Source organism: Thamnophis sirtalis, unplaced genomic scaffold, assembly GCF_051295495.1.
Source record: "Thamnophis sirtalis isolate CommonGarterSnake01/CBP01778 unplaced genomic scaffold, rThaSir2_p1.2 scaffold_3, whole genome shotgun sequence".
NCBI lineage: Eukaryota > Metazoa > Chordata > Lepidosauria > Squamata > Natricidae > Thamnophis > Thamnophis sirtalis.
The window spans coordinates 127,065,839-127,091,789 of record NW_028261383.1 but is presented as its reverse complement, the minus strand read 5'-3'; the positions used below and the strand labels follow the sequence as shown (position 1 = coordinate 127,091,789).

The following is a 25,951-nucleotide window of genomic DNA, read 5'->3' as shown; positions in this document are numbered from 1 at the left end:
TGAATAGGAGTGCCAGGACCATGCAGCCCCTCCATCTCACCCTCTCCGTTCAACTGATCCCTCTCTCAGGCGGATCTCTTTTTTAAAAAACCGGATCTCTGGCTGATCGCTTTGCCAAAGCCAGAAACCCTTGCTCTGTTTGGAGATCTGCTGTAGAAAAGCCCACTTGGAAAGAACCAGATTCTCCTGCTGCCCTATCAAGAAGGGCTCCGGAGAGCTGCGTCCAGGGATCAGAGCAGACAGACCGCGTTCCTAAATGCGCGGCAGAAAAATAGGGCTGACCTGACCTGAAGAGCGGTTAGCACGGAAACAGAAAGAGGCACGTTTGCAAGCCTTTTCATTTTAATCCCTTGCATTCGTATCCATTTCATGCATTCATAATCATGTTTATACCTATATCCGCTATCTAATTCATGCATGACTAAATAAATAAAATAAATAAATAAGCACAAGGCAGGCTGTCCTGCAGCTACGTCCTCATCCAAAGGAAAAACAATTCTTTTCCGAGCCGGATTTGCAAACCAGCTGTCTGGCTATCGTTCATCTACCACCCAAGCCACTTAATTTGTCTTCAACCAAATGTACGATCGTAAAGACACAACAACAACAAGTGCTGATGAGAAGTCAAGTCCGAGGCCACCAACGCCCAAGCAGGCGAAAGTGCTCGCCCAGCTCCGGGTCCCCACTTCGGTCCGACGCTGGCGGCTGGCTCGAGCGCTCTCTCCCTTCCTGAGAAAGGGGCGGTTCCGCGCGTGGGCAGGAGAGGTGGGCCAGAGAAGCAGCGTGGCCGGAGCTCTCGGAGATCCCCGGGCAGTTCCTGCTCCCTGCGCGGGAGCCACCATGACCAGCAACGGAGCAGGCAATGAGGGCGCCCCTCCGGCCCGCAACGGAACCCCCGGCGCGCTTCCGCCGGTGGTGAAGCCTTTGTCGCTCGCCAAGAGTTACGACGTCTCCGGCAAGGTGTGAGCTTGCCCCGATTGGGCGCCAGGGGGCACAAGAGAGGGCAGGGGGAATGGAGGGGGGGGGAGGGGGGATCTTCGCGCCTGTCATCGCGGGCAAGGCGATCAAATAAGGCTGAGAGGCATAAACACGCTTCCCCCCCCCTTCCCCAAATTGTCTTGGAGAAGAAGCTGGGGAGGGGATCGTAATATCCGCCTCCACCTTTCGTGGTCTTCTTGCTAGCTTCCCCCACCCAACGTCTCCAAAGGGTTCAACTTCGCCCACGAACTTGGATAAGACAACCAAGAAACAGGGAAAGGGGGTTTGGGGGAAAAAAACGAGGGTGGGGCTCAGGTCCGCTTGGAAAGTTTCTTTGGGATGGTTAATGTGCGTGAGGGGAAAAAACCACCAAGGGCGGTTTTTCTTTGTGTTTTACGACTGAATTATGGTTTCCTACCAAGAGGCAATTGTGTTGCTGCATCCTTAATAGGTACCTACTGAACAGAAATTCAACAAGTCGTTTCTTTAGATGGGGAAGAACACCTGAAGAGACAATAGGCTGCTTAATATTTTCTCCCTGTCATTCACTGGCTTCTAAATCTACCCCTCAAAGGGCGGAAGTCACTATGGCCTTATTATGGGCTTTTTTTTTCTAAGCCTTGAGGGATTCTTGGTTGCCACTGGACCAGGCTCATATTCAGGTCGAGCTCTGCCTCCATAGAAAATGCAGGCAGTCCTCTACTTACGACCATAGTCGAGCCCAACATTTCTGTTGCTAGCTAAGTGAGACAGTTGTTAAGCGAGTTTTCCCCATTTTACAACCATTCTTGTCGCAGTCGTTAACGGAATCACTGCAGCTGTTAAGTTAGTGACACTGTTGTTAAATGAATCTGGCTTCCCCATTGACTTTGCTTGTCAGAAGGTCGCAAAAGGTGATCGCATGATCCCAGGAAACAGCAACCATTATAGTATATGAGTCGGTTGTCAAGCGTCTGAATTTTGATCACATGACCACGGGGTTACTGCAAGGTCGTAAGGGTGGGGAAAAACCCCTGGTCCTAAGTCACTTTTTTCAGTGCTGTTGTAACTTTGATCGGTCACTAAGTGAAATAAGTCGAGGATTGTCTGTAAAGTGGATCATTAAAGGGCTGGCGTGGGGTAATCGCAGAAGTTGGTTCCTCTTTAGCAAGACCACTTGTTAAAATCGATGGCCGATAGACAAGAGTTGCACTGTTCTTTGCAGTAGCAGCTGTTGCTATTCAAACCACACTGGGAGGAAGCAGCTAAAGTGGGAAGATGCATCTCAGAAAGCAAGCGAGGATGGGGGAAGGGTTTTGGCAAGGCAGTGAAGTGCACTTCCTCACATTCAGGGTGTTTGCACAGATCTCCTCAGCTGGGATACAAGCCTTGGCAGTCATGCTGTAGAAACCAGGAAAAGCACTATTGGGGACTGACAGATACAGCACTATTCTATTGATATTGCAAGTTATTTATTTTATGAAGAGAAGGACCAGGGGAGACATGATAGCAGTGTTCCAATATTTGAGGAGCTGCCACAGAGAGGAAGGGGTCAACCTATTTTCCAAAGTATCTGAAGGCCAGACAAGGAATAATGGATGGAAACTGACCAAGGAGAGATTCAACCTAGAAATAAGGAGGAACTTTCTGACAGTGAGAACAATCAACCAATGGAACAGAAGTTGCTTTCGGAGGTTCTGGGGGCTTCATCACTTGAGACTTTCACGAAGAGATTGAACTGCCACCTGTCAGAGATGGTGTAGAACCCTGCTTGAGCGGGGTGGGAGAGGGGGGGTGAACTTGATGACCTGTAAGGTTCTTTCCAACTCTGTTAATCTGTTAAAGAACCAGCTTGCCACAAGAAGGCAGCTCAAGAAGTGTTGCTACAGCTAGCAAAACCATTCTGTGAATATATTTTAAGTATTTATGGCTTTCCTATACACGAGGAATTATGGGGTTCCAGTGCTAATATCCGTCCTTACATCAGAGTTGGACAGTAGATTGGTATTCTAATTAATAGAAATACAGGCAGTCCTCGACTTACAACAGTTTATTTAGTGACCGAAGTTACAACGGCACTGAAAAAAGTGACTTATGGCCAATTTTTCATACTTATGACCATTGCAGCAGCATCTCCATGGTCACGTGATTTACATCTGGATGCTTGACAACTGACTCATCTTTATGATGGTTGCAGTGTCCTGGGGTCATGTGATCCCTTTTTGCGACCTTCTGACAAGCCAAGTCAATGGGGAAGCCAAGTTCACTTAAGTGAACTGCAGTGATTCACTTAACTGTTAAGAAAAGTCATAAAATGGGGCAAAACTCATTTAACGAATTTCTGACTTAGTAACATAAATATTGGGGTCAATTATCATCATAAATCAAGGGCTACCTGTATACATGACGAGCCAATTACAACAAAAATCAAGTGAAACAATGCACCTTTCTTGGTGAAGGAAGGACAGCTGCATAATCGTGTTGGAAACTTAAAACATCGTTGGCTGTCTCATGATATAAAACCACTGCCCCAAACGCCACAGAGGATGTGCTCAAGAACAACTCAAATTATATGCACGCAATAACTGTAGGTTATTAAGGTCCTCATTTGGACTTCATTTGGAGAGAAAAAATGCCTGGTTAAGCACATATTTTATGCTTTGGGTAGCAAAGGCGTGAACCCACTGCCTCCCACTTCCTTAGTGAAAGTAGAGTCTTGAGTGCATGAAGGATATTTAACTGCAGTGAAGACAGAACCCTCATCTTCTTCCTCTGCTCTCACATCACCCTAAGCCATGGTTTAGTGAATGAGCCATGATTGACTGGAGTTATATTGCATGCTAAGCCATAACTATTTTACAAATTATAGGATAGGTGAGTTCATATTGCACATTGTAGTCCTCGACTTACGACCGCAATTGAGCCCAAAGTTTCCAATGCTAAGCAAAACAGTTGTGAAGTGAGTTTTGCCTCATTTTACGACCTTCCTTTTCACAGTTGTTAAGTGAATCATTGCAGTTGTTAAGTTAGTAACCCGGTTGTTAAGTGAATCTGGCTTCCCCATTGACTTTGCTTGTCAGAAGGTCGCAAAAGGTGATCACACAATTCCAGGAAACAGCCACCATCATAATATAGGAGTCCATCACCAAGCATCCCAATTTTAATGACGTGACATGGAGATGCTGCAGTGGTCGGAAGTGTGGAAAACTTATGTCATAAGTCACTTTTTAAAGTGGTGTAACTTTGAACAGTCACTAAATGAATGGTTGTAAATCGAGGACTACCTGTATTAAGGTAAGATTATGGATTGGCCGATAGGAATCGGGCTGCTGGGCCTGGAAGTGGAAGAAAACATTTTGGCTACCTTAAATCCAAAAGCCTTGTTTAATGCTGCGCATTTAGTCTGATTCCAGATTCCTTTTGGGAGGGGATCCTTGAATAAGATAATACAGTAAAACCTCGGGTCACGAACACTTCTGACCATGACCAAATCAGGTGCTGACCAAACATTTTGCAATTTTTTTTGCATCTGGTCACAAACAAATACTTGAGCAGCGATCAAACGCAGCCGCAACAATTTTTCCTGTTGCGGCGATTTCCCCTTCTACGCAATTTTGTTTTGTATGTGCATGCACAGTCTTGCTTTCAGTCACAACCATATCGGGATGAGACCGAAGTCCTGGAAAGGATTACGGTTGTGACCGGAAGTTCCACCGTAGCCTGTCACCATCCACAGATCTCTGCTCTCTCCCCAATTGCTGTAATGTAGTTGCCCGTTGTTGGGGGGGGGCGGGGGGTGGTGTCCTTTTTTCTCTAGTCAGTTGGGTTCTGGAAATGCTGCTGCTGCTGCTTGTCCCTCTTCCTGACACCCCCCCCCCGCCCCCCGAGAAAGGCAGGAGGAAAAAAGGAGCAGCCTTGAGGAGGAGCAACAGCAACAATCAAAGAAACTTTGCAAATTGGCCTGGGGTCCTCCGCCATTCCATCACAGCAGTCATTCCTGGCCTGTTCTATCTCTCTTCCCCTGCATGGCACTTTCTGAGTCAGGTGGACTACAACTCACATGGATTGCAACTTCAAATACATTGTCCCGCCTTCCTGAAAGGGCCTCAGGCAGGAAAATCTATATGGTTCTTCCCTGCATGAGTCCCTGTTCTGGGACTGGTTTGCCTTCTATTAAATCAACATTCCCTCCATACAAAAATGCAGAGAGAGGACATTTTCTCTTTCTTAAAGCGAAAGCAGTTGGAGCAGTTTTCCCAGACTTGGCTCTTTTCAGTTGGGGTTGGTGGTGTTGCAGCTTCCCACTTTCTCAGTTTGTGCGCCCAACGGCTGGCTGAGGAGTTGGCAAGTTATAAAGCTTCTGGAAGATGCTATGTTGGGGAAAGTGACATTGGCATATCAAGTGGAGTTGGAAATAGGAGAAGTAGGTTTCAGCTCTCTGGGAAATACTGCTGTCTCCAGCTGAGGGAGGAGAGAGAGAGGAGCTGGGAAGTAGATTTCCTAAAGTGAAGTGGACACCATTACTTCACAGATATTCCTTGTCCTGAATCTAAGTTTAGTTTGTTTCAGGATCCAATCTGGGTTGGTCACCAGGACCAGAGGTTCTGAAGTTTTGGACTCTTGCTGAAGCCCATCTGAGAGAACTCCAGAGGTGGCATTCAGCAGGTTCTGACCAGTTCTGAAGAACCGGTAGTGGAAATTTTGAGTAGTTCAGAGAACCAGTAAATACCACCTCTGACTGGTCCCGGTTCCATCTATTCTCTGCCTCCTGAGTCCCAGCTGATCTGGAGGGAATGGGGACTTTGCAGTAATCTTCCCCTGCCACGCCCACCAAGCCACACCCACAGAACCAGTAGTAAAAAAAATTGGAATCCCACCACTGGAGAACTTCTCTCTCACCAGATGTGTGAAGGAGAAGTTCCTTCGGGATGGGTTCCAGTGAGTTTGAAAGCTAACCCAGATTGGATCCTGCAACATATGTGTCCTGGGACACATATATTTGCCTGTGACCCGTCAAAACTGCGGTCCACAAAAGCGCGCTCGACGAAAGCGCGCATTTGACGTCATCACAGCGCGACGAAAAAAATTAAAAATTGAAATAAAAATAAAATTAAAGCAAGCCGATTCACATAAAGGTAAGGGTTAGGTTTAGGGTTAGGGTTAGGGTTAGGTTAAGGGTTAGGATTAGGTTTAGAGCGTTAGGGTTACGTTTAGTGTTAGGTTAAAGGTTAGGTTTAGGGTTAGATTTAGGGTTAGGTTAAGGGTTAGGTTTAGGGTTAGGTTTGGGGGGGTTAGGGTAAGGTTTTCGCTTTATTTTTACATTTATCGATCACAGCGCGATGTTTTCGTCACGCTGTGATGACATCACGTACGCGCTTTCGTCGAGCGCGCTTTTGTCTACTGCGGTTTTGTGGTGGAACCATATTTGCCTTCTTTCCTTAGTTTGTTTCCTTTTCCTTTAAGAACTATTTTTCAAGTCTGGACTGCTAGGAGTCCAGTGTTTGTTGTTCTGCCAGGGCTGTTGATGGATTCCCCCCTAATGATTGCTGTTATCTCTCAGCTGTGTGGGCTCAGTATTTTGTAGGAGGACAAATGCTGGCTAATCCACATTTCTCACAGGGATAAATTCCAGAAAGGTGTGAGAGAGAGTGTGTATGTGCTGTCCCTTTTGTGGACCAGAACACCTTAAAGGAAAATGGCCACAAAAACCTACACCACAATCAACCTTTAAGATGCCATGTGGCGATTTCTTTCTAAGTAATTAGAATAGCCTCAGTTATTCTTTTTTCTTCCCTGAGGTAAATAGGGAAATCCAAAAATGCCAACCAAGCTGGGGCTTTTAAACTGAAACTCTGTTTGCTTAGAAGGAGTGGATGCTGGCTTGCCTGTTTGCTTTGCTGACTTGCAACAGGGGTGAGGCAGCGGCAAGAAAGGAAGAGCGTCCCAGAGCTTACGGATCTCCTCCTGATACTTGGCATGGGTTATAATGGTATCCTCTCAGGTCTTGAGGAATGGGGAACCTTGGCCCTTTTATGACTTGTGGACTTCAACTCCCAGAGTTCCTGGCCCAGCAAGGCTGGTTCAGGAATTCTGGGAGTTGAAGTCCACTAGTCATAAAAGGGCCAAGGTTCCCCATCCCGGATCTAACCCATGGACTCTGCGTGTATGTTTTTATGGTCACAATGACATCAAAGGAAATAGACAAATGGAAGCCCGTGGAAGCAGGAACTGCTTGTTAGAAACATACTTCAGATTTAATTAAGTGTATTAGCAACAAACAGTTCCTTCTTTCTCCACCCTTTGTCTATATAACATCGTAGATCAATGACCAATGTGGTTCCAGGGATGGTGAAGAAACAGGCTGGGTGTGAACTGTGACTTTGGGGATTAGTTGGAAGATTAGTAAAATATTTGGATTAGGCGGAGGTAACATTAGCTAATGGACTATTCCTTGGGTAGGGTAAAGGTGAGGAGTGCAGCCCCCTCTGAGCTGGGGTTTCTCATACCCCACAAGGGCTTCCCAGAGCATTGGGTGACCTCCACCCTACATGTTTCAGTGCTGATCCCGTGCCTGTTTCTGTGAAAGTAGTTTCAGTGAGGAAACTCATTCTCAGATAAGAGCACAGATGGGATGATATTCTAACTGTCTTGAGTTAGCACTCCCATGTTGGCACTGACAACCGAAGAGGGTCTGAGGCAGCAGAAGGCAAGACTCCCATAAACAGAGCCAAGAAGTTGTTATAGGCTCTACAGAAAGTCTCTTAAACTGGAATAAATAATCCTAAATAAGGAATTGTAATTGTTATAATTCCTAAACTGAGGAGCAGTAACTCAGTAGCAGTCATACTAGCCCAGTGCTTCTCAACTGGCTGGGGGAATTCTGGGAGTTAAAGTCCACACATCTTAAAGTTGCCAAGGTTGAGAAACACTGTCCCTCATTGTCTACCTCCTAGACAGCTGCCCTGACATTTAAGGGAGGTACTTAAGTCCTTGAACAAGGCATGCGGCTCCTGTGCTTCCAGAGATGTAATTTGTCTAGAGTAGCCTAGCTAGAAGGCTAAGCAAAGGCAGAAGTTGGACCATATGGCACAAAGTGTAAATATAAATGGGCTGTTTGTTTTCATTGGAAACAGCAGCTGGTACTTAGAGTAGTTACAAGCTGATCTCCTTATCTTTTGTGCAGAAGAGAGGAAACATTGACAAGGAAGGAGTGCTTTTTAGTAATGATGAAAATAAGAACAAGAAGTTAGGGACAGTTTATAACCTTTCATTGTTCCAGAGAAAGACCAGCTCAACAAATAAGCTCAAATTCTTTCCAAGAAACAGGATGGTGGAATAGATGTTCCTCAAAAATGTTCACCTACATCTCTTGAGGAAGCACAATAGGAAGGAACACTTGCCAAACATTCCTCATCAAGCAAACAACTATATTTCTGGTGTTGCCTTTCCACCATTGCTAGATATGCATGGACTAGAGAGAGATGAAAATATAGGGATTTATTTTGTCAGGACCACTGAGGTGGGAATAGAAAGGAGACGTGGATGGTTTTCCTTCAGCTAAAGCTTTCTGAAAGACCTAGCGAAGTATCCACTATTTGGAAACATTTTAAAACACCCTTTCCAATTTGGTGCTGTTCAGATGTGTTTAATTTAAATTACAATTCCCAAGTGGTAGGGAATTGATTCCTTTGTGACCTCAGGAGAGCACCAGAGATGCAAATTACAGATCTGGAAGCACAGGATAAGTTTGTCCTACACTATCCTTGTAAGCTTGTAATAACACTAAAGAGGGTGATAAACAGAAAGGGGTACACATTTCCCAAGTATTGCTTTGAACTTCATGCATGTACAAGACTATTCTGCTATTCATCACAACAATCCAACTTTTTCAGTCTTCTGCATACCTGAACAAAATAATTTTAATGCAATGGGTTTGCATTAAGAAGTTGGCTTCTTAAAGATGTGGCATCTTTTCTTTCAAGCTCACACAGAACCCTGAAAAAAGTTGGGGCACTTTGATTAGTAGCAGAGAGGAGCTGTGCTTATAGGAGATATAGACTGGTTTGTTTTTTTTAAATAAGCCTTGTTAAGTCTGTGGCAGTATTTCCCTATCTTGGCAAATTGGGGGCTTCAATTCCCAAATTTCCCAGCCAGTATAAGAAGTCTACACATCTTAAAGTTGTCGTAGTTGAGAAACACTGTTATATAGTGGCAAAAAATCAGGGAGTTTTAAATCATATTTATTAATCGGAAAAAGTGCTACCAGATTCCTGATTTTCTGTTAAGTTCTCCACATTGAGTTACCACCAGCATTGATAGAATAAGACAGCTAGAGTAGAGCAAACAATGAATGACTCCCAATCACAATGGCTAAAGTAAGATGAAGATGAGATATGGCCATTTGTTTGTTCTTCTCTTTGTTGATTGCTCGTTCCGCTTGCTAAATTAGATCACTGTTGACAGAAGAGAGAGAGAGACTTCTTTAATAAGGAAGCATAAGGGGGGAAAACATGAATGTCAATATAACCCCAACCAGCCATATTAATGGGCTTTTGCACCTCATCTCGTAGGTGATGCTGCTTGGAGATTCAGGTGTGGGGAAGACCTGCTTCCTCGTCCAGTTCAAAGATGGAGCCTTCCTCTCTGGGACCTTCATAGCTACTGTCGGGATAGACTTCCGGGTGAGGCCACTATTAATGCTGGAGATAGTTTGCCACAACAGAGATGTGTGTTGGGCATCCTGTAGTAGACCTTTGAGCCAAGCACAACGAAGGCTGAAGAACATTACATGGATGCCATCATTTGTCATGCTTGGTTTTGGTCTCTCAGTAGCTGGATCAGGATTCCAGTATGTGGAGACCCAGGGGCCTCATCCTATTCCTCTCTGCTGTGGTTGTAGTAAAAACAAAACAAAACCCAAATGGTCTTTCGTGCAATCTATTAATGGAACAGCTTGCCTCTCAGAGTTGTTTATGTTCCATCGCTGGAGGTTTCAAGAAATGATTGGACAACCATTTGTCTGGGATGGTGTAAGCCAGGGGCCCCCAACCCCTGGGCCATGGCCCAGTACCAGGCTATGGCCTATTTGGAACCAAGCCGTGGAAGCATCCATGTGTAGCCCCACTTGTGTGACCCATGAGCGAACGCGTGTATGAAGCTCCATTTCAGCCAGAGGTGGGTTGCAAATCCTTGCGCTACTGGTTCTGCACGTGCAGAAGCATCCGGGCAGGTGGGTGGAGCTTCCCACCGCTGCCATTCCTGGTTCACCCGATCCGCGCCAATCAGGGAGTAACTCACCTCTGATTTGAGTGACTGGCAGGTGGATATGCCTGCCACTTGTGCAAATGGAGCTGCATGCACACACTCACCTGTCACTCACACAGAAAAATCCCCTCTCCCCACCAACCACCACCAGTCCGCAAAGCCCGAAAGATTGGGGACCACTGGTGTAAAAGCACCTGCCTTGAGGAACAGTTGGAATACAACACCTTTATGGTCTTTTCCTGCCCTGTGATTCCATTATTCTATCCTCTCTTCCTCATTCATTTACACACACACACCAACACGCATTTTCAGAGCAGCTGGTAGTCCTAGACGGAAAGTTTCTGTCATCTTCTCTCATAGAACCTCTGTGGTTTTGGGATGGAATGGTTCTCCCTTGGATGAGAGTTTGGGAAAAGCAGTGAAAGCCTTCTCTCTCCCACAAACTGCAGTCCCAATCCGCTCTATGCAGATTAATCAAGCATGGGAATTGCTTGTAGACATTTAACACTGTATAATATCCAATTATATTAACATGGAGCTGTCGGAATTTGTGACTAGAGGTATGTGTGATCAGGAACAAGAGACAGCAAAGGGATGCAACACATACAAGAAATTAGGTTGGTTCCTGATCCCATTGAAAAGCTCTGCCACCATCATGAATCCCTATGTTGTTATGCCCAAATATCCAGGAAGAAAAAAAGAAAAAACAATGACATCATATCATCACATAAATAATATGATCTATACAATATAATATGTGTCAAGCATGTTGTATACACTAGAGTTCAAGAGATGCTATTTCATTCATAAATTATACATTGAAAACAACATTTTGTTGGCAGTATTGGATGGAAGTCAATGCTGCAGGATCTTAAATAGCTTTTTCAATATGTTTATTCAGATCCATAGTCAATAAACTTATGAAGGGCTAAAAAATGCATTTGCTATTTTTTTTTATGTTGCTGATTTGTTATTAACTTCAATTTATGAGTATGTAAGCTATTTTTCAGATGTTTCTCCCATTATTGAGTTAATTAGTAGAACACGCCTGTTGCGGGATAATTCTAGCAAATTGTTCTTGTTGGGTTTTTAAAAATCCAAAATTGTACTCTTTTCATGCCTTCTTACACCAGCTTCCATTCACTTTTGAGAATCTATTCATATGTAAAGCTTTTATTAAAAATTGTTCCTGTGCTGTCTCAGCTCAGCAGTTCAAAGCTTCAGAAGAACTCATTTCCCAGCCTTTTAAAAGCTTGTGTAAATGAACAGGATTTATTAACAAGCTCTAGTTACAATGTGAGAGAATGAGGTGGCTCAGTAGCTAAGATGCTGAGCTTGTAGATCAGAAAGGTCGGCAGTTCGAATCCTTAGTGCCGCATAATGAAATAAGCTCCTGTTACTTGTCCCAGCTTCTGCCAACCTAGCAGTTGGAAAGCATGTAAAAATGCAAGTAGAAAAATAGGAACCACCTTTGGTGGGAATGTAACAGTGTTCCATGCGCCTTTGGCGTTTAGTGATCCTGGCCACATGACCAAGGAGACATCTCCGGACAGTGCTGGCTCTTCACTTTTGAAACGGAGATGAGCTCCGCCTCCTAGAGTTGGGAACGACTAGCACATATGTGCAAGGGGAACCTTTACCTTTTTTAGTGTACAATGTAAGGACCCTCCAGAGAATTCCTTTTTGTTTAAGGTCAGCACTTCCAGCAGGCTAATCTTGTAAAATCCTAGAGAGAAGTTTCCTGAGGATGGGCTCCAGCAGGTGTCTGAAAGCTTAGAAGATTAAATCTTTGGTCCCAGTGACCGACCCAGATTGGATCTTGTCTTCACCTCTAGTAATTGTATGATGAAGCTTTTAAATTCTGGAAGAATGCTTTTGACTAAATAAACTTTATAACTAAAAAAGGGGATTGAAAACACTTTAAATGCATTTATTATATTATCTTTGATGGTTAGAATTAAAAAAATATGAACCAAACATTAATTGCCTTCTTCCTTTTGGCAACTAAACTAATGGTAGCTCAACACTGGAATGTTTTGGTCAAAGTTCTTGGTTCAGAATAGTATCAGACAGAATGGTGACTATCTGGTTAATTGTTGGGTTTTAAAAGATCTCTAAAATATACTATATGCATAACTTGGATATCTTTTTCCAAGGATTAGTATGCATATCTGTTATGTGAGTCAATTAAAATTATTTCAATATGTAGGAAACATGAGATAAACTCACAATGGAATGTCAGATATGTACTGTACATAGATAAGTAAAAATTTTATTTGATGAATTAAAGAGAAAAAATGTGTACTAAAGTATATGTTACAACTAGATAATGTGTAGTATGTACTGTCTCTCTCATGCCTAATTTTCTGAGATTAATCAAAACAACCTATTTGGTCATGATATTAAGTGTGCGGACAATCTAGGTTAAACTGACTTCCTCCAAACGGATAAGTTCTGGAATTCCTAGTTCATATGGCCAATGATAGCTCCAATTCATCTGGAAAAGACTATTGGGAAAGAGTAACTGGTCCTAGGAGAGGTTTCATAATAAGTTAAGAAGAATATTGTAATAATTTGTAATATTAGGCACTGGGCATTTTAAAATAAAGCAATAAATAATTTGTGGAGGTGCCTCTAAGGCTAATAATGTTTTGGTTCTGGTTGCGCTGAACCAAATCAAGCTTTTCCATATCATGTCAAATTCATATAGAATGCATTATTTTTCTTTTCTCCCTAAATTATATTAGGTAGCTATATTCTATATGCATTATAGTGAGCTGTGTGATAGCCCTTCGAGCTTGTCCAGACAGAAGCACAAACCATGAGTAGTAACACTAACTTTATTGTAAGGTAACAGAATCTTGCAAATTTGAAAAATTTCTGCCCTCCTTTACTTTTATTTCCCCCAAAACTAGGAAGAGTCCCTTCTGATATAGTTCCCATGCCCCCGCTCCTTTTGTGGGTTGAGATATCTTTTGCATGACTATTGTCTGAACTGTGGCTCTTCCTCCTGTTTCCCAAGGACATACACAATATAGTGTTCCCTTTTTTCATGTTGAAAAACTAAAGCCTCCCACAAGTTGAGCTGGACTTCCGATGACTTCATGGATACATTCATGAAATTTTCTTAGGAAAGTACAGAAGTGTTTTTCCTCTGCCTTCTCCTAGGTTTTTTTTCCCACTTCACAATTTAGCCTATAGGTCTTTCTAATGTCTGCCTGCCTGCCCACCCACCCACTCACCCACCCATCATCTATCTATCTATCTATCTATCTATCTATCTATCTATCTATCTATCTATCTATCTATCTATCTATCTATCTATCTATCTATCTAAATGGCTGTGTGTGTGTGTGTGTGTGTGTGTGTGTGTGTGTGTGTGTGTGTGTGTGTGTTCCAGCATAACTCTGGAACGCCTCAAGCAATGACAACCAAACTTGGTACACAGATGACTTACTCTCTGGGGGGGAAAATACTGTGGGGTATAAGACACCCCTATCACCCCTCAGGGTGTGTGTTCTGTTAAGATACAGCTGTTGTGCCTTAAAATGGCTTCTACTGTACTGCCGTAAAATGGCTTCTACTGTACAGTGCAGTGGAGTTGCCATGGTAATGGCTTCACAGTACTCCACAAGGGGGCTCCCTCTGGTAAGGGGAAAAATTCAACAATAGAAATTACGTTTGGTCTGGACATTTTCCCCCTATAAATAAATCCCCGGACAACGCTGGGTTATCAGTAGTTCTAAATATTAACTAGGCTTGGCTTAGCTTCTTCATATCAGCCATGACTGGTGTGGCTATCCTGCTGGGCACTATGATGTTAGGATTCCCCTAATTCAGGGGTGTCAAACTGGCAGCCTGCAGGCTCGATATGTCATGTGCAGGCCATGCCCACTCCAGCTCCGCAAAGGAAAAAAAGTTGGGATACGTCACATGACAGCAACGTGATGCCACGAGTTTGACACCTGTGCCCTAACTCATCAACACATTGCAGTAACCTGCCATTCTCTCTCACACACACACAAACATATAAACTAGTATAATCAGGAGAGAGGTTTTTGAAGCAGCCACACGAGACTTGCAAATGATGCATCCACTTCAACTGCTCTAAAAAATTTGCAAAGCTTATAGGATGGAAACAGTTAAAGAAGAGGAAGTAACAGCGGATGGATGGATGAAGGTGATGGTGATGATGATGAGCATTTATGCCCCAATCCTTTTGGAGCTTGAGACAGATGATGTGGGAATATCCTTTCATTTTATTTCCCAAACAATACACTTAGGAACTGCAATGGGCTCAGAAAAAACGATGTGATCCAAAGTTCCTCAGAGGATCCCATAATGGAGCATTTCTCCTGGTCTTCCTGGACCACATTTGTTATTTGCTGTGTGTTTCACTTGCTCTAAATAACTTGTGGAGTCTTGGCCTCTATATTGTAATCACTATCTGATGATATGATCAATCCAGTAGTGAGAACTTACAGAGGAAAGTGTCCTTGTCACTGTTTTAATAGCTTAGGATTTTGATTGTGGATTTCGTAGCAAAAGACATTGTTGCTTACTCTTTCCAACTGATTCTTCTGATTCTTTTGTCTCTCTGTGTTTAGAACAATAACCATGTTGGTTTACTGCAGCAAAAATCACTTTTGTCCCTTTAAAGTCTTAAAAAGTGTAATTGTATAAGCACTTACGTATTATATTCCACTGATCCATGAATACTTGTAGATCTAAGTTGCCACAAATGTAGTACCAAAAGTTGTGCTAATTTCTTTGTATGGTGAATGATGAAAAAAAATGAACAATGAGCACTTGATAATCTATAAAATATTATTTGCTATTAGTGCAGTCATCATTACTTCAGTTCAGAGTTGACAAAATATATATGTGGAAGAAGCTTAAGGTATTTTAGTTGTACCAATAATTGCTGATAACCAGCTTAATAAGCATTGTCTTAGATGACATTAAAACAATACATAGAATTTCTGACTAAACAAAACATGAAAAATGATAATTCAATATAAATATGCATAGGTATGCTAAATATATATATGATTATTTCAGCTGTATTATGTAGAATATGGTGATTGATATAAAAACAATATATTGAAATATTGAATAATCAAATAAAAAGTTGAATAAACAATAATGGAAGATCTTAATGTAATATGTTGGTATTAATAATGTTATATAAGTTTGTTAAATGTAACAAATATGACTGATAATATTTTATTCACATCAAAAGATATGATAATTGAGATCGGTACAAAATAGCATATTGTAATATTGAATAATTAAACAATGAAAGATTAAAATTTAATATAAAGATGTATATTATTACTAGTATTATATAAGATTGTTAAATGATACAAATATGAATAATACTAATTATTTTTGTATGAAATGTATGATACTCAGGTACCACACTATTCACACACTGATGTGCAAAAAATAAAAATAAAAATGAAGAAAAAGCATTGTCTTAGCTGATAGGGTTGCTTTGCATGCAATCCCAGTAAATATGATACTTTTGATCCCCAAATTTTGGGAAAAGAGCGACAACTAAATATATAATATTTGTTCATATCTGCTGCTTACAGTCTTACCTAAAATCTCAGTGGACCAATTGTGCCAGCAATATGCATGAAGCTTAATGTCTATGGAGATTCTTAGTCATCCAGGTCATGATTGTCCCAAAGGTGCTTTTTTTTCCTCCCAAGAGGTAACAGGAGTTTCTGGTTTTTCCTTGAAGACATTTCGCTTCTCATCCAAGAAACATCTTCAAAGAAAAACCAGAAAGTCCAGTTGCCTCTTTGAAAAAAAAACACATTTGTGACATGCATGAAACTTGTTACCTTCTAGCTATTTAGTGATTGTTGCATGGAACTTTAATTTGGAAGTTATAGAAAATCATGAGAAAGGAACTTAGCTGTTTGTTTTCTCACAGGTGATCTTAAAAACTCAAAACTGAATATAGAGTTCTTGTCAATTTGCTGTTTTTATAAATGTGGGGTCTTTTTGTTTCTTACAGAATAAAGTGGTAACAGTGGATGATGTAAAAGTGAAACTGCAGGTAGGTCTGATTGATACATCAAAATTGCATTTTCTAAGTACCCTTGTTCCATTTTTTCTAGTCTGAAAAAGGCCTCCTATATATTCAGTTACTGTGAGACAAGCCGTTTTTCTCCATTCAAGGCTTCAGCTATTACATTTCCGCTTGGCATGTGGAAGTATAAGCCATAGATGTGGCTGACTTCCAATGAAATCCTGCTTTCCAACAAAGCATTCTCTGTATCGGCTCCTTGCTAATCCCATGTGGCAAAATCAGCCCTGAATCCAAATTAAATTGGGAACAGGAAATCTGTGTCGTCCAAGAGTCCTTGAAATTAGTTGGTAGCTGTTCACTCAGCACCTTTGGGGGGGGGGGGGGGAAGGTTTGCTACCAGCTTATAGATGTCCTCAAATTGTGTGCAAATTTCCCTATACAAGATTGTATTTTTACAAAGGTAATATATATGATTTTGTTTTACCTCTTGTGCAGTCTCTTCCTCATTCAGTTGATGTTTATCTTTCTTTGATCAGATAACCAACCTATTATTCATGAGATTTATTTAAGTATTTTTAGCATTATAGGATTGCCCAATGCCAGAGGATTCTGGGGCAACGTACATCATTAAAAACAAATAGAAATAAAAATAAGAACAATGCATTGTATATTTTGGAACAAAACATTTTCTTTCTTTCTTTCTTTCTTTCTTTCTTTCTTTCTTTCTTTCTTTCTTTCTTTCTTTCTTTCGTATGTATGTATGTGTGTGTGTGTGTATATAACCCCCTGGTATGCCCAAATATATTTCAAGCTATTTCAAGATCTATTTCAAGCTATTTAGAACCTTGTGGCTTAGTGGTTAACACATCTGCCTAATATGTAATACAGCTCAGGTTCGAGTCCCAGTAAGGGTATGGTTAGCTGATGAGAGCTAAATAGCTTGAAATACACCTATACTAGTCTCCCTTTATTTATTAGCACAAATACAACATATATGAAATATAGGGTTTCTGTCGTGATGGTCTCTTTTGATGAGCCAATGGACAGAGAATGGAAGCAGTTAGCTTCCTCCCATAATTGGGGCATACCAGGGGTTGTGACACACTATATATATATATATATATATATATATATATATATATATATATATATATATATATATATATATATATATATATATATATATATATATATATATATATATATATATATATATATATACACACACACACACACACACACACACATATATACATACATACATACATACACACACACACACATATATATGTACACACGCACACACACACACACACACACACACACACATCTACTCTCTGCCACCCATTTCACAGTTCAAGACAGAGTTATACAGAGCAGGCAGAAATTATTATAGATGGGTCACTCCTTATATAGCCCTGATGGTGACCAGCGTTTTGTCTTTTTCTGTGAAACAAGGGCTATGATTGCAGATCTGTAAGTTCTGAAATATTTTTTCTAAATTAAATTGAATTCATTGCATAGCCCTAGTTATACTGTATATGAACCATTTCATATATTGGCACTGGTGGTAGTGTGTGCCTGAAAATGTGAGAGTTATTTATTTGCAAATTTCTGGATTCCCCCCCCCCCCAAAAAAAAATCCTGCTGGATTCATGAGATAGTTGTATTTAAGTCTTTTACATTTGCATTATCACTTCCATATGCTGAATTGAATTCTGTAATGCTATCACATAGTTCATTTGTATTCTCTTATTTGGAAGAAAAAAACAACTATCTTGATTCTAATAGACCTAATTCAGAGAACTATTCAAGAATATCATTTGGCATGTACTGTCTGTGAATTTTGGTTGCACTAATATTTGTTTCACATCTGGGCTTCTCTAATGGAATACAATGAAGAATGTTTCCTTGATTTTCTGTCTTTGCCTTATTGCAGATTTGGGACACAGCTGGTCAGGAAAGGTTCCGGAGTGTAACACACGCATACTACCGTGATGCACAAGGTTGGTCCTCTACAATGCTGCCTTCCTTCATCTCAGATTGAATCAGAGTTGATGGGGTGATAAGTGGAGTAGCTCTTTCATTGCTCAGATCTAACACCAAGTGATAATGCCACTGTTTGATATATTGTTCTATATATAAAATATATAGAACAATCTGTATTATTCAATATATCAGCAGTGTGCAATATTTTGAGTTTGAAATAGCTTTTTGGAGCGTTCCAAGCTTAAAACGAAATGTGTGTGTGACGTAAGGTTTGTTAAGAGCGAGAACAAACCTACTCTGAATATGTGCATGGAATGTTTTAAGGGGATTATTTTGTATCAAGCTCAAAACAAAAGGGGTTTTCTGTTTTTTCTCCATCCAACTATATTTATGACATCACTCATCTCTTTCCCTTCTCCTTTGTATCTTTCCTGAAATGCAAGAGAATTGAAATCTGATGCATCTCATAGGCACTATGTTGAAATGGCTGGTATAGCTATGACTTGTGTATGGACAACATTAGATTTAATCGCCACAGTTTTTCATCAAACATATTATGTTGAACAAGGGTGGGAATGTGCCTGTGGATTGAGATTGCCAACATATTTACATAATCGAAGTTCAGGATAGAGGGATTCATAGTTTGAATTGATCTGCGTGGTCACATGTGTTCTCGGTAGCTTGATAATTTTAGAAAATTACAAAATCATCAAATAGCACATATTTCTCTTTCTTTTCCAGCTCTCCTCCTCCTTTATGATATCACCAGCAAAGTCTCCTTTGACAGTATTCGGGTGAGTATTTCATGCCTACTGTTGAATCAAGATGGTCTACCAGCCTTTGCTCACACAGGAGTCAAATAGCAAGCTAAAGTTGTAATCTGATTAATAAACATATCCTGGTTTTAGGTGTTCTTGTGTCTCGGTTTCTAAATGCACTGGGTTGTACAGGAATCAGCAAAGAGACAAAAAGGATCACCTGCCCTTGAACAGCCAAGAATTTTAAAAGATGGGAATAAAATATTTTCAATAACTCCGTGCTGATAGGAGGCATAATGGCTCGGTGGTTAAACACACTGGGCTAAACACACAGATGAAAAGCTGACAGCCCAGGTTTGAGATCTGAGACTTGTGCAATGGAATGAGCTCCCATTACTTGCTCCAGCTTCTGCCAAGCTAGCAGTTCAAAAGCATGCAAATGGGACTAGATAAATAGGTATCACTTTAATGGGAAGTTAACAGTGTTGTGTGTGCCTCAGCATATAGTTATGCTGGCCATGGAAATGTCTTCAGACAATACTTGCTTCCTTAGCTAAGAAAAGGAGATGAGCACCACCCCCTGGAGTCATATACAACTGAACAGGGGAAAGGTTTACCTTTTTGCAGTACTGATATAAACTTTATTTGGGTAAGAATATGTGCTATATCTCGGTGCTTCATACTTCACAAAGAGAAAACATTCCTGCCCCAAAGAACTAGCAGACTACAATTTGTAGAGGACAGATGAAGAAGAAAAGGGAGAATCAGACTAAAAACAAAAAGAGAAATCCATATGTATTTCATATTATTTGCAATTGGTTGTCAGGAATATGGGCACTTCCATGTAACTGCCACATTCCTGCTCCAAACCTTCGGAATAAATTTTTGAAATACTTTGCAATTCTAATAGCCAGCATGGACAAAATGCTGAGCTGTCAAGAGCTGACTGCTAAGGAGATTACAAAATAATAAAAATAAAAATGGGTGCCCAGATAGGACTCTGTTCCTGATCCTTGTCCTACTTTAGACTGAATGATATTTTGGAAAATGGGACTAGTTACTGGGGGGGGGGGGGAGAGTTCTGTGAAATGTCTGCCTCCTTGGCCAGATAGGCAGCTGTAAGGCCAGCAGGGAACACTGGTGCCTTAAACTCTGTGGGGGTCATGGGAAGTCTGGGAAATGGGTGTAATTTTAAAGTTCCTTCCAATGGGAAACTGCCCCCACGCCCCAGCACATCTCATGCAAAACTGGCTCAACTGCCAAAAGGGACAGTACCCCAAACCGTGTGAGACTAAGAACTGATTGCTGTATGCAAAAGGCAAACCAGCAGCAAGATGACAGGACAGGATGAGTGAAGTCGGTCAAGCCTTGATGTTTGGTGTTTCTTCTCACCTATGTTTTGTCTCATTACATTCAACATTCCCTTGCAGGCTTGGCTCACAGAAATCCATGACTATGCCCAAAAGGATGTGGTTATCATGCTTCTGGGAAATAAGGTATGTAATTTTGATTGATAATACAAATTTATGCTGTCATGAAGACACTTTCCAGCTTTTTTGGCTCTTAATGGTCTCATTGTGAGAAATGTTTAATTAATCATAGTGTGCTTCGCATATTTTCTGTTGTGATCAGCTCATAACCCAAGATTGAGGAACCTGGATCGTCCTGATTGGTGAACTAATTCAAGTCAGCATAGTTACCTTGTAATTCAGCAACATTTGGAGAGCCATAAATTTCCCATGCCTTTTACAAATGAATTCTTCATCCCATTTTTGCTTTATGGCCAATGAATGAAGATGCTTCCTACTCTTGGGTGCATTATGAGTTTTCTTGGGGCTGCCATTCCTTTCTGAGTTGCTTTGCGTGTTATAATCCCTAACCTTTCATTAGATCAGATGCAGTTTTCTAACCTTGCTGAGAATTATATATTTATAAATAAATATACGTATCTGTATGCTTTCATGGCACTGTAAGCCACCTAGAGTCACTTTGGATAGTGAGATGAGAGGTATGTAAATTTAATAAACAAATAAACAATCGCTCTGCAGCAGGTCTGTGCAGCCTTTCAACAAGGTAATTTTGGATGCAGTTCTTGAAAGCTGCAAAGTAATGGCTTGATATCTTAGCTCACCTGTTGGGAGGCCTCACCGGCGACATTTTCCTTGGAAGAATTGCTGTAAAGCAGCTTGTGAAATGATTTGCAGATTTGCTTATTCCAAACCATTAATAGAAGATCATTGTGCATAATATTTCTAGAAGGCATTTAAAAAAAGTTTTCAACCAGTAGAGCCAAACAGGTATGAAATATAAGACTCTTGGGACATTTTTTTTCCTCAGACCAAATATATCCAGGATAATAATAATTATGCAGGATGACATTAGATTGTGTTCTGAACAAGATGGTTCCAAGAATAGTGGGACAGATAGCATCAAAGCAGACTTGCTAATGCTTGGACTACTGGGAACATGGATGAGCACAGTGCTTAGGCTTTTCCAGGATTCTGAGCTGGGGTGGCGCACTGGTTAGAGTGCAGTACCGCAGGCTACTTCTGCTGTTTGCCAGCTGCCAACAATTTGACAGATCAAATCTCGCCAGGCTCAAGGTTGAGCCATCCTTCCATGCTTCCAAGGTCAGTAAAATGAGGACCCAGATTGTTGGGGGCAATAGGCTGACTCTGTAAACCGCTTAGAGAGGGCCGTAAAAGCACTGTGAAGCGGTATATAAGTCTAAGTGCTTATTGCTATTGCTATGGCTATTCCCTAGAGCCCCCTTTTTGGATGGCCATCTAAGGGTCATCAAACTCCTGCAAGCCCCAGCTCAGCAAAGCATATTCCACTAAAGCAGGGGTGTCAAATTGCTGGATGTGTCGCATGCAGGCCGCACCCACCTCAGCTCTGCGAAGGGGAAAAATGTCACAAAAGTCACATGATGGCAACGAGTTTTACACCCATGCACTAAGGCATCCTTGTTTCACTCAGATAATGTTTCCTCCAACTCTCCAAGAGCTTAGTGATTAAGACACCAGGTTAGAAAGCAGAAGATCATTAATTCTAGCCCTGCTTGGCTATGAAGGGTACCTGGGTGACTTTGGGCCAGTCACTGTCTCTTGGCCCAACCCACCACACAGGGTTGTTCTGGGGAAGGAAGGAGGAGGAGGAGGAAAGCATATTGGATATGTTTGCCACCTTATTTTCAAAAATGATAAACGTGGGATACAATCAAACCAACACCTAAACAAAAGCACTAAAATGTCTGATTTGCCTTTTCTATTGTTTTGAATTTTCCTGAAAACCAATGAAGCGTTTTTTTGACACCTATTATTCAACAACACTCTGCTCTTACTTCCCTTTCAGGAAATTGAAAACTTTATGCCCATGACTGGGAAATAGAGCTTAGGTTTGGCTTATTTGAAAGACGCTTAGCTGAATATATTTATACACTCCTACACACACAAAAACACATCGGTTTTCTGAGTGTGACGTTTTATTTTAACTCTGCTTTGCTTTAAATCATGAAGTCTCCCAAACAAATGGCTCCTTTCCCCTTTTTTCTCCCTTTAAAAGAAGTGACAGCTCCAGTTAGATATATGACATAAGCCTTAATTATCTCATTCCATGAGACCAAGGGTCATTTCACACAACTCCTGCCTTGTGTCAGAGGGTCAATGCATATCACTTCATTTGCTCTGAAAAGACAATGTGCAACTGTTGGTGTTAAAAACATCACCCATGGTTTGTATAAGACAAAATGGGGGGGGGGAGTTTTTAAAAAAACTGCTAGCACCCCCCCCCCAATCATTAGCTGCTCAGTGGCCAGATGTGATGGAGGAAGTGTTGGATTGCCAGATGCAGTTCTCAGACTTCACATATCTCAGGCCCCCAAATGCTGTTGGCATCACAAGTTTTTTTTTAATTTGCCAATCCACGTCCCAAGAGACAAGGGGGTGTTGCTAAAGAAGCATACCTGGTTCCTGGAATAAAGCAAAGACAAAGGGGATGAAATCAACATGCCAAGCATCACTGGTGGTCTACTAGGATGCCCAACTGAGAGCCGAGGTGGCGCAGTGGTTAAATGCAGCACTGCAGGCTACTTCAGCTGACTGCAGTTCTGCAGTTCGGCTGTTCAAATCTCACCGGCTCAGGGTTGACTCAGCCTTCCATCCTTCCGAGGTGGGTGAAATGAGGACCCGGATTGTTGGGGGCAATATGCTGACTCTGTAAAGTGCTTAAAGAGGGCTGAAAGCCCTATGAAGCGGTATATAAGTCTAACTGCTATTGCTATTGCTAACTCTTCAGGAAAAAAAGAAAGAGGAAAAACAGCCCTAGAGTAGGAAAGAATAGGTAAAACTTCCCCTCGCACATGGTTCCTGACTCTAGGGGGCAGTTCTCATCTCAGTTTCAAAGCCGAAGAGCCAGTGCTGTCAGAAGATATCTCCGTGGTCATGTGGTCAGCATGACTAAACGCTGAATGCAAACAAAACGCTATTATCTTCCCACCAAAGGTGGCCCCTATTTTTCTACTTGCATTTTTACGTACTTTCAAACTGCTAGGTTGGCAGAAGCTGGGACAAGTAACGGGAGCTCACTCCGTTACGCAGCGCTAGGGATTCGAACCGCCAAACTGTCGACCTTTCTGATCGACAAGCTCAGCATCTTAGCCACTGAGCCACCCTGAGGAAAGAATAAATTAGGGGGAAATGGCGTGCCGAGGCAAAGGGCAGAGAGGGGAAGGGGGAGCAGCCCGGCAGTTTGCTGAGGGATCATTTTGGAATTTGGGCACTCCATGGAGTGTGATAGTGGTGTATAGGATTCGTTCTCTGAGGTTGTGTGTTGATTTCTGAATGTTTTGTTACCAGGTTAGGTAACATCTTCAGAGGAATTTAGGGGTTGTCAGTGTTGGTGTTCTTCTGCTTATAAAGACTTCTGACCCATAACAAGACCATCACAAGACTCTCACTTGACGTGACCCCAACCTAACTCATCACAAAACCCATCACGAAACCCTCTCCTAACGTGACCCTCATCTGACTTGATCTCCCCATCACAAGACCTACTGACCACAGAAGCCCTTATAAGCAGAAGAACATTGACACTGACATCCCTAAATTCTGCCAAAGATGTTGCCTAGCCTGGTAACCAAACCTTGGGAAACCAATCCACAAGCTTGGAGGGCGAATCTCTACCCTCACTCCAAGGAGATCTAGTAGGTCATCAGGAGACACAAACACTGCCAACTCTTTATTGACCACCTTGTGATCATCTGAGATTTTGCAGCCCACGTCTAGATGCAACAATTGTTTTTCAGGGCATGATTTCACAATTTGGTCTGACAAACATCCATCAATTCATTAAATAGTTTAGATGAAACAATGTTGTGTGGCAGATACAGTAAAGTAGGATTATGCAGTCCATGGACCTAAGATGGATTTTGTGCTGTGACTGCAAAATTCCTACGCAAGAGACCAGACCAGATCTCTTTGAATCCTGCTGCTTGGGAGGTGGAAATGTATCAGTAAGAGAAAGAACTTCAGACTTGCATTAAGAGCCACAATGCCTCAGAGCTTGGAATTTGCCTCCATTCTGGCCACTGTGTGCTCCCTGGCAGATTATGCCTTGAGGAAATATTTCTTTGACAATAAAAATATTGTGTTGCCATTCCAGTTTGGCAGAATGGTGGACATAAAATCAATTCATTATGAAAACTGAATGTATACACTCAAGCATAGAAAAGAGAGAAAATCAGAAAATAAACAGGAGAATATTCTTGAATGGGGGGCCAACATTTCATTAAAAATGATTTTTGGGTTGGTGGTGGTGATGATAGTAAAATAATATTAAAGGTAAGGTATGCAGAAAATCCTTTGATGGGTTTTTGTAGCTTGCTTCTTTGCTGACCAAGGTGAGCCAGCAGGGGGCACTCTGAGACTGAAGCTTCATACCTTTGGAATTGCCCTGGAAGCAGGGCAATTTATGACATACCCTTCCCCCCTTATTCGTCAGTCCTCAAAAGCAAAGTCACCCACAGCTGGAAAGGCCAACAACTGACCAGCCTTGGAATATCAGAAAGTGTTCCTGTCAAGGCACCAGAAGATAAGCTCAAATTGGAAATAACTTACTTTTTTGCCATACTAGCACAAGCACAACTCCTTAACCGTGTCTACTGTTGCCACAGAAAGATCTAGGAGAAAAACATGTCAGAATTGAACCCGGGGATCTTTCATGCTCCCCAATGTGGATGTCCCTCATCTCAGCCTTTCCTGCTAGCAGAAAGCTTTGCGGTTATCTCCCCTTCTTCCTCTCTGGCCTACAAATGTCTCCACTGCTTCAGGGCTGCACAGAAAGGCCTAGTTTTCTGAACGGCTTAAAACCAAACTATTTATTTATTTAATTAGAAGTGAATGTATTGAATGGATAGCCTTTCTTTCTTTTTCTTTGACAATCAAGGCAATTTACAAAGTAAAATTGAATAGCAAATGGAGCGGAACTGAACGCGGACCAAACAATGGCACAACTGAAACATAACCAAAACATAATGTTCAAACTTTTAACAGTAATAAAACAAAGCATTAAAATCCTGGCAGAACGTTGGCTTTCACTATTCCTGTGCCTGAACTCCATTTGGAGTCAACACTGTATTTATCAGTGATAGAATCAACTGTGCAGTAGATAAATTTATTTGTTTTTGCTCCTTTGGTGATTTACCTCAGTTGCCAATTATTTATGCATACTTTATTGTTATAGATTGTTGTATGATGTCTTCAAGTGCTGTTAGCTGCCCAGAGCCATGAATTTAAGATGAGTTGTAAATATGAAGAGAAAGATGAGAGAGATAGATGAGAGAGAGGAGGGAGGGGGAGGGAGAGAGAGGGGGGGGGAAGAGGAGGGATGGACTCAGAGCGAGAGAGACAGAGACAGACAGACAATTACCTGAGAGGAAACC

General features: G+C 41.6%; 1 protein-coding gene across 4 annotated transcripts in view; it reads left to right on the top strand.

Moving 5' to 3' along the window:
• The first annotated feature begins 764 nt into the window (after positions 1-764).
• Positions 765-25,951, top strand: part of RAB37 (RAB37, member RAS oncogene family) — a 40,000-nt gene continuing 14,813 nt past the window's right edge. For 3 of the 4 annotated variants that reach the window (XM_087710001.1, XM_014075766.2, XM_014075765.2), the window contains exons 1-6: positions 765-960; positions 9,528-9,638; positions 16,250-16,291; positions 18,204-18,270; positions 18,995-19,047; positions 20,442-20,507. In XM_087710001.1, coding sequence (XP_087566127.1) covers positions 841-960; positions 9,528-9,638; positions 16,250-16,291; positions 18,204-18,270; positions 18,995-19,047; positions 20,442-20,507 — 459 coding nt within the window. In that variant the 5' untranslated portion in view covers positions 765-840. The remainder of the gene's footprint in view (positions 961-9,527; positions 9,639-16,249; positions 16,292-18,203; positions 18,271-18,994; positions 19,048-20,441; positions 20,508-25,951) is intronic. The other variant, XM_014075768.2, reaches the window with a different exon arrangement.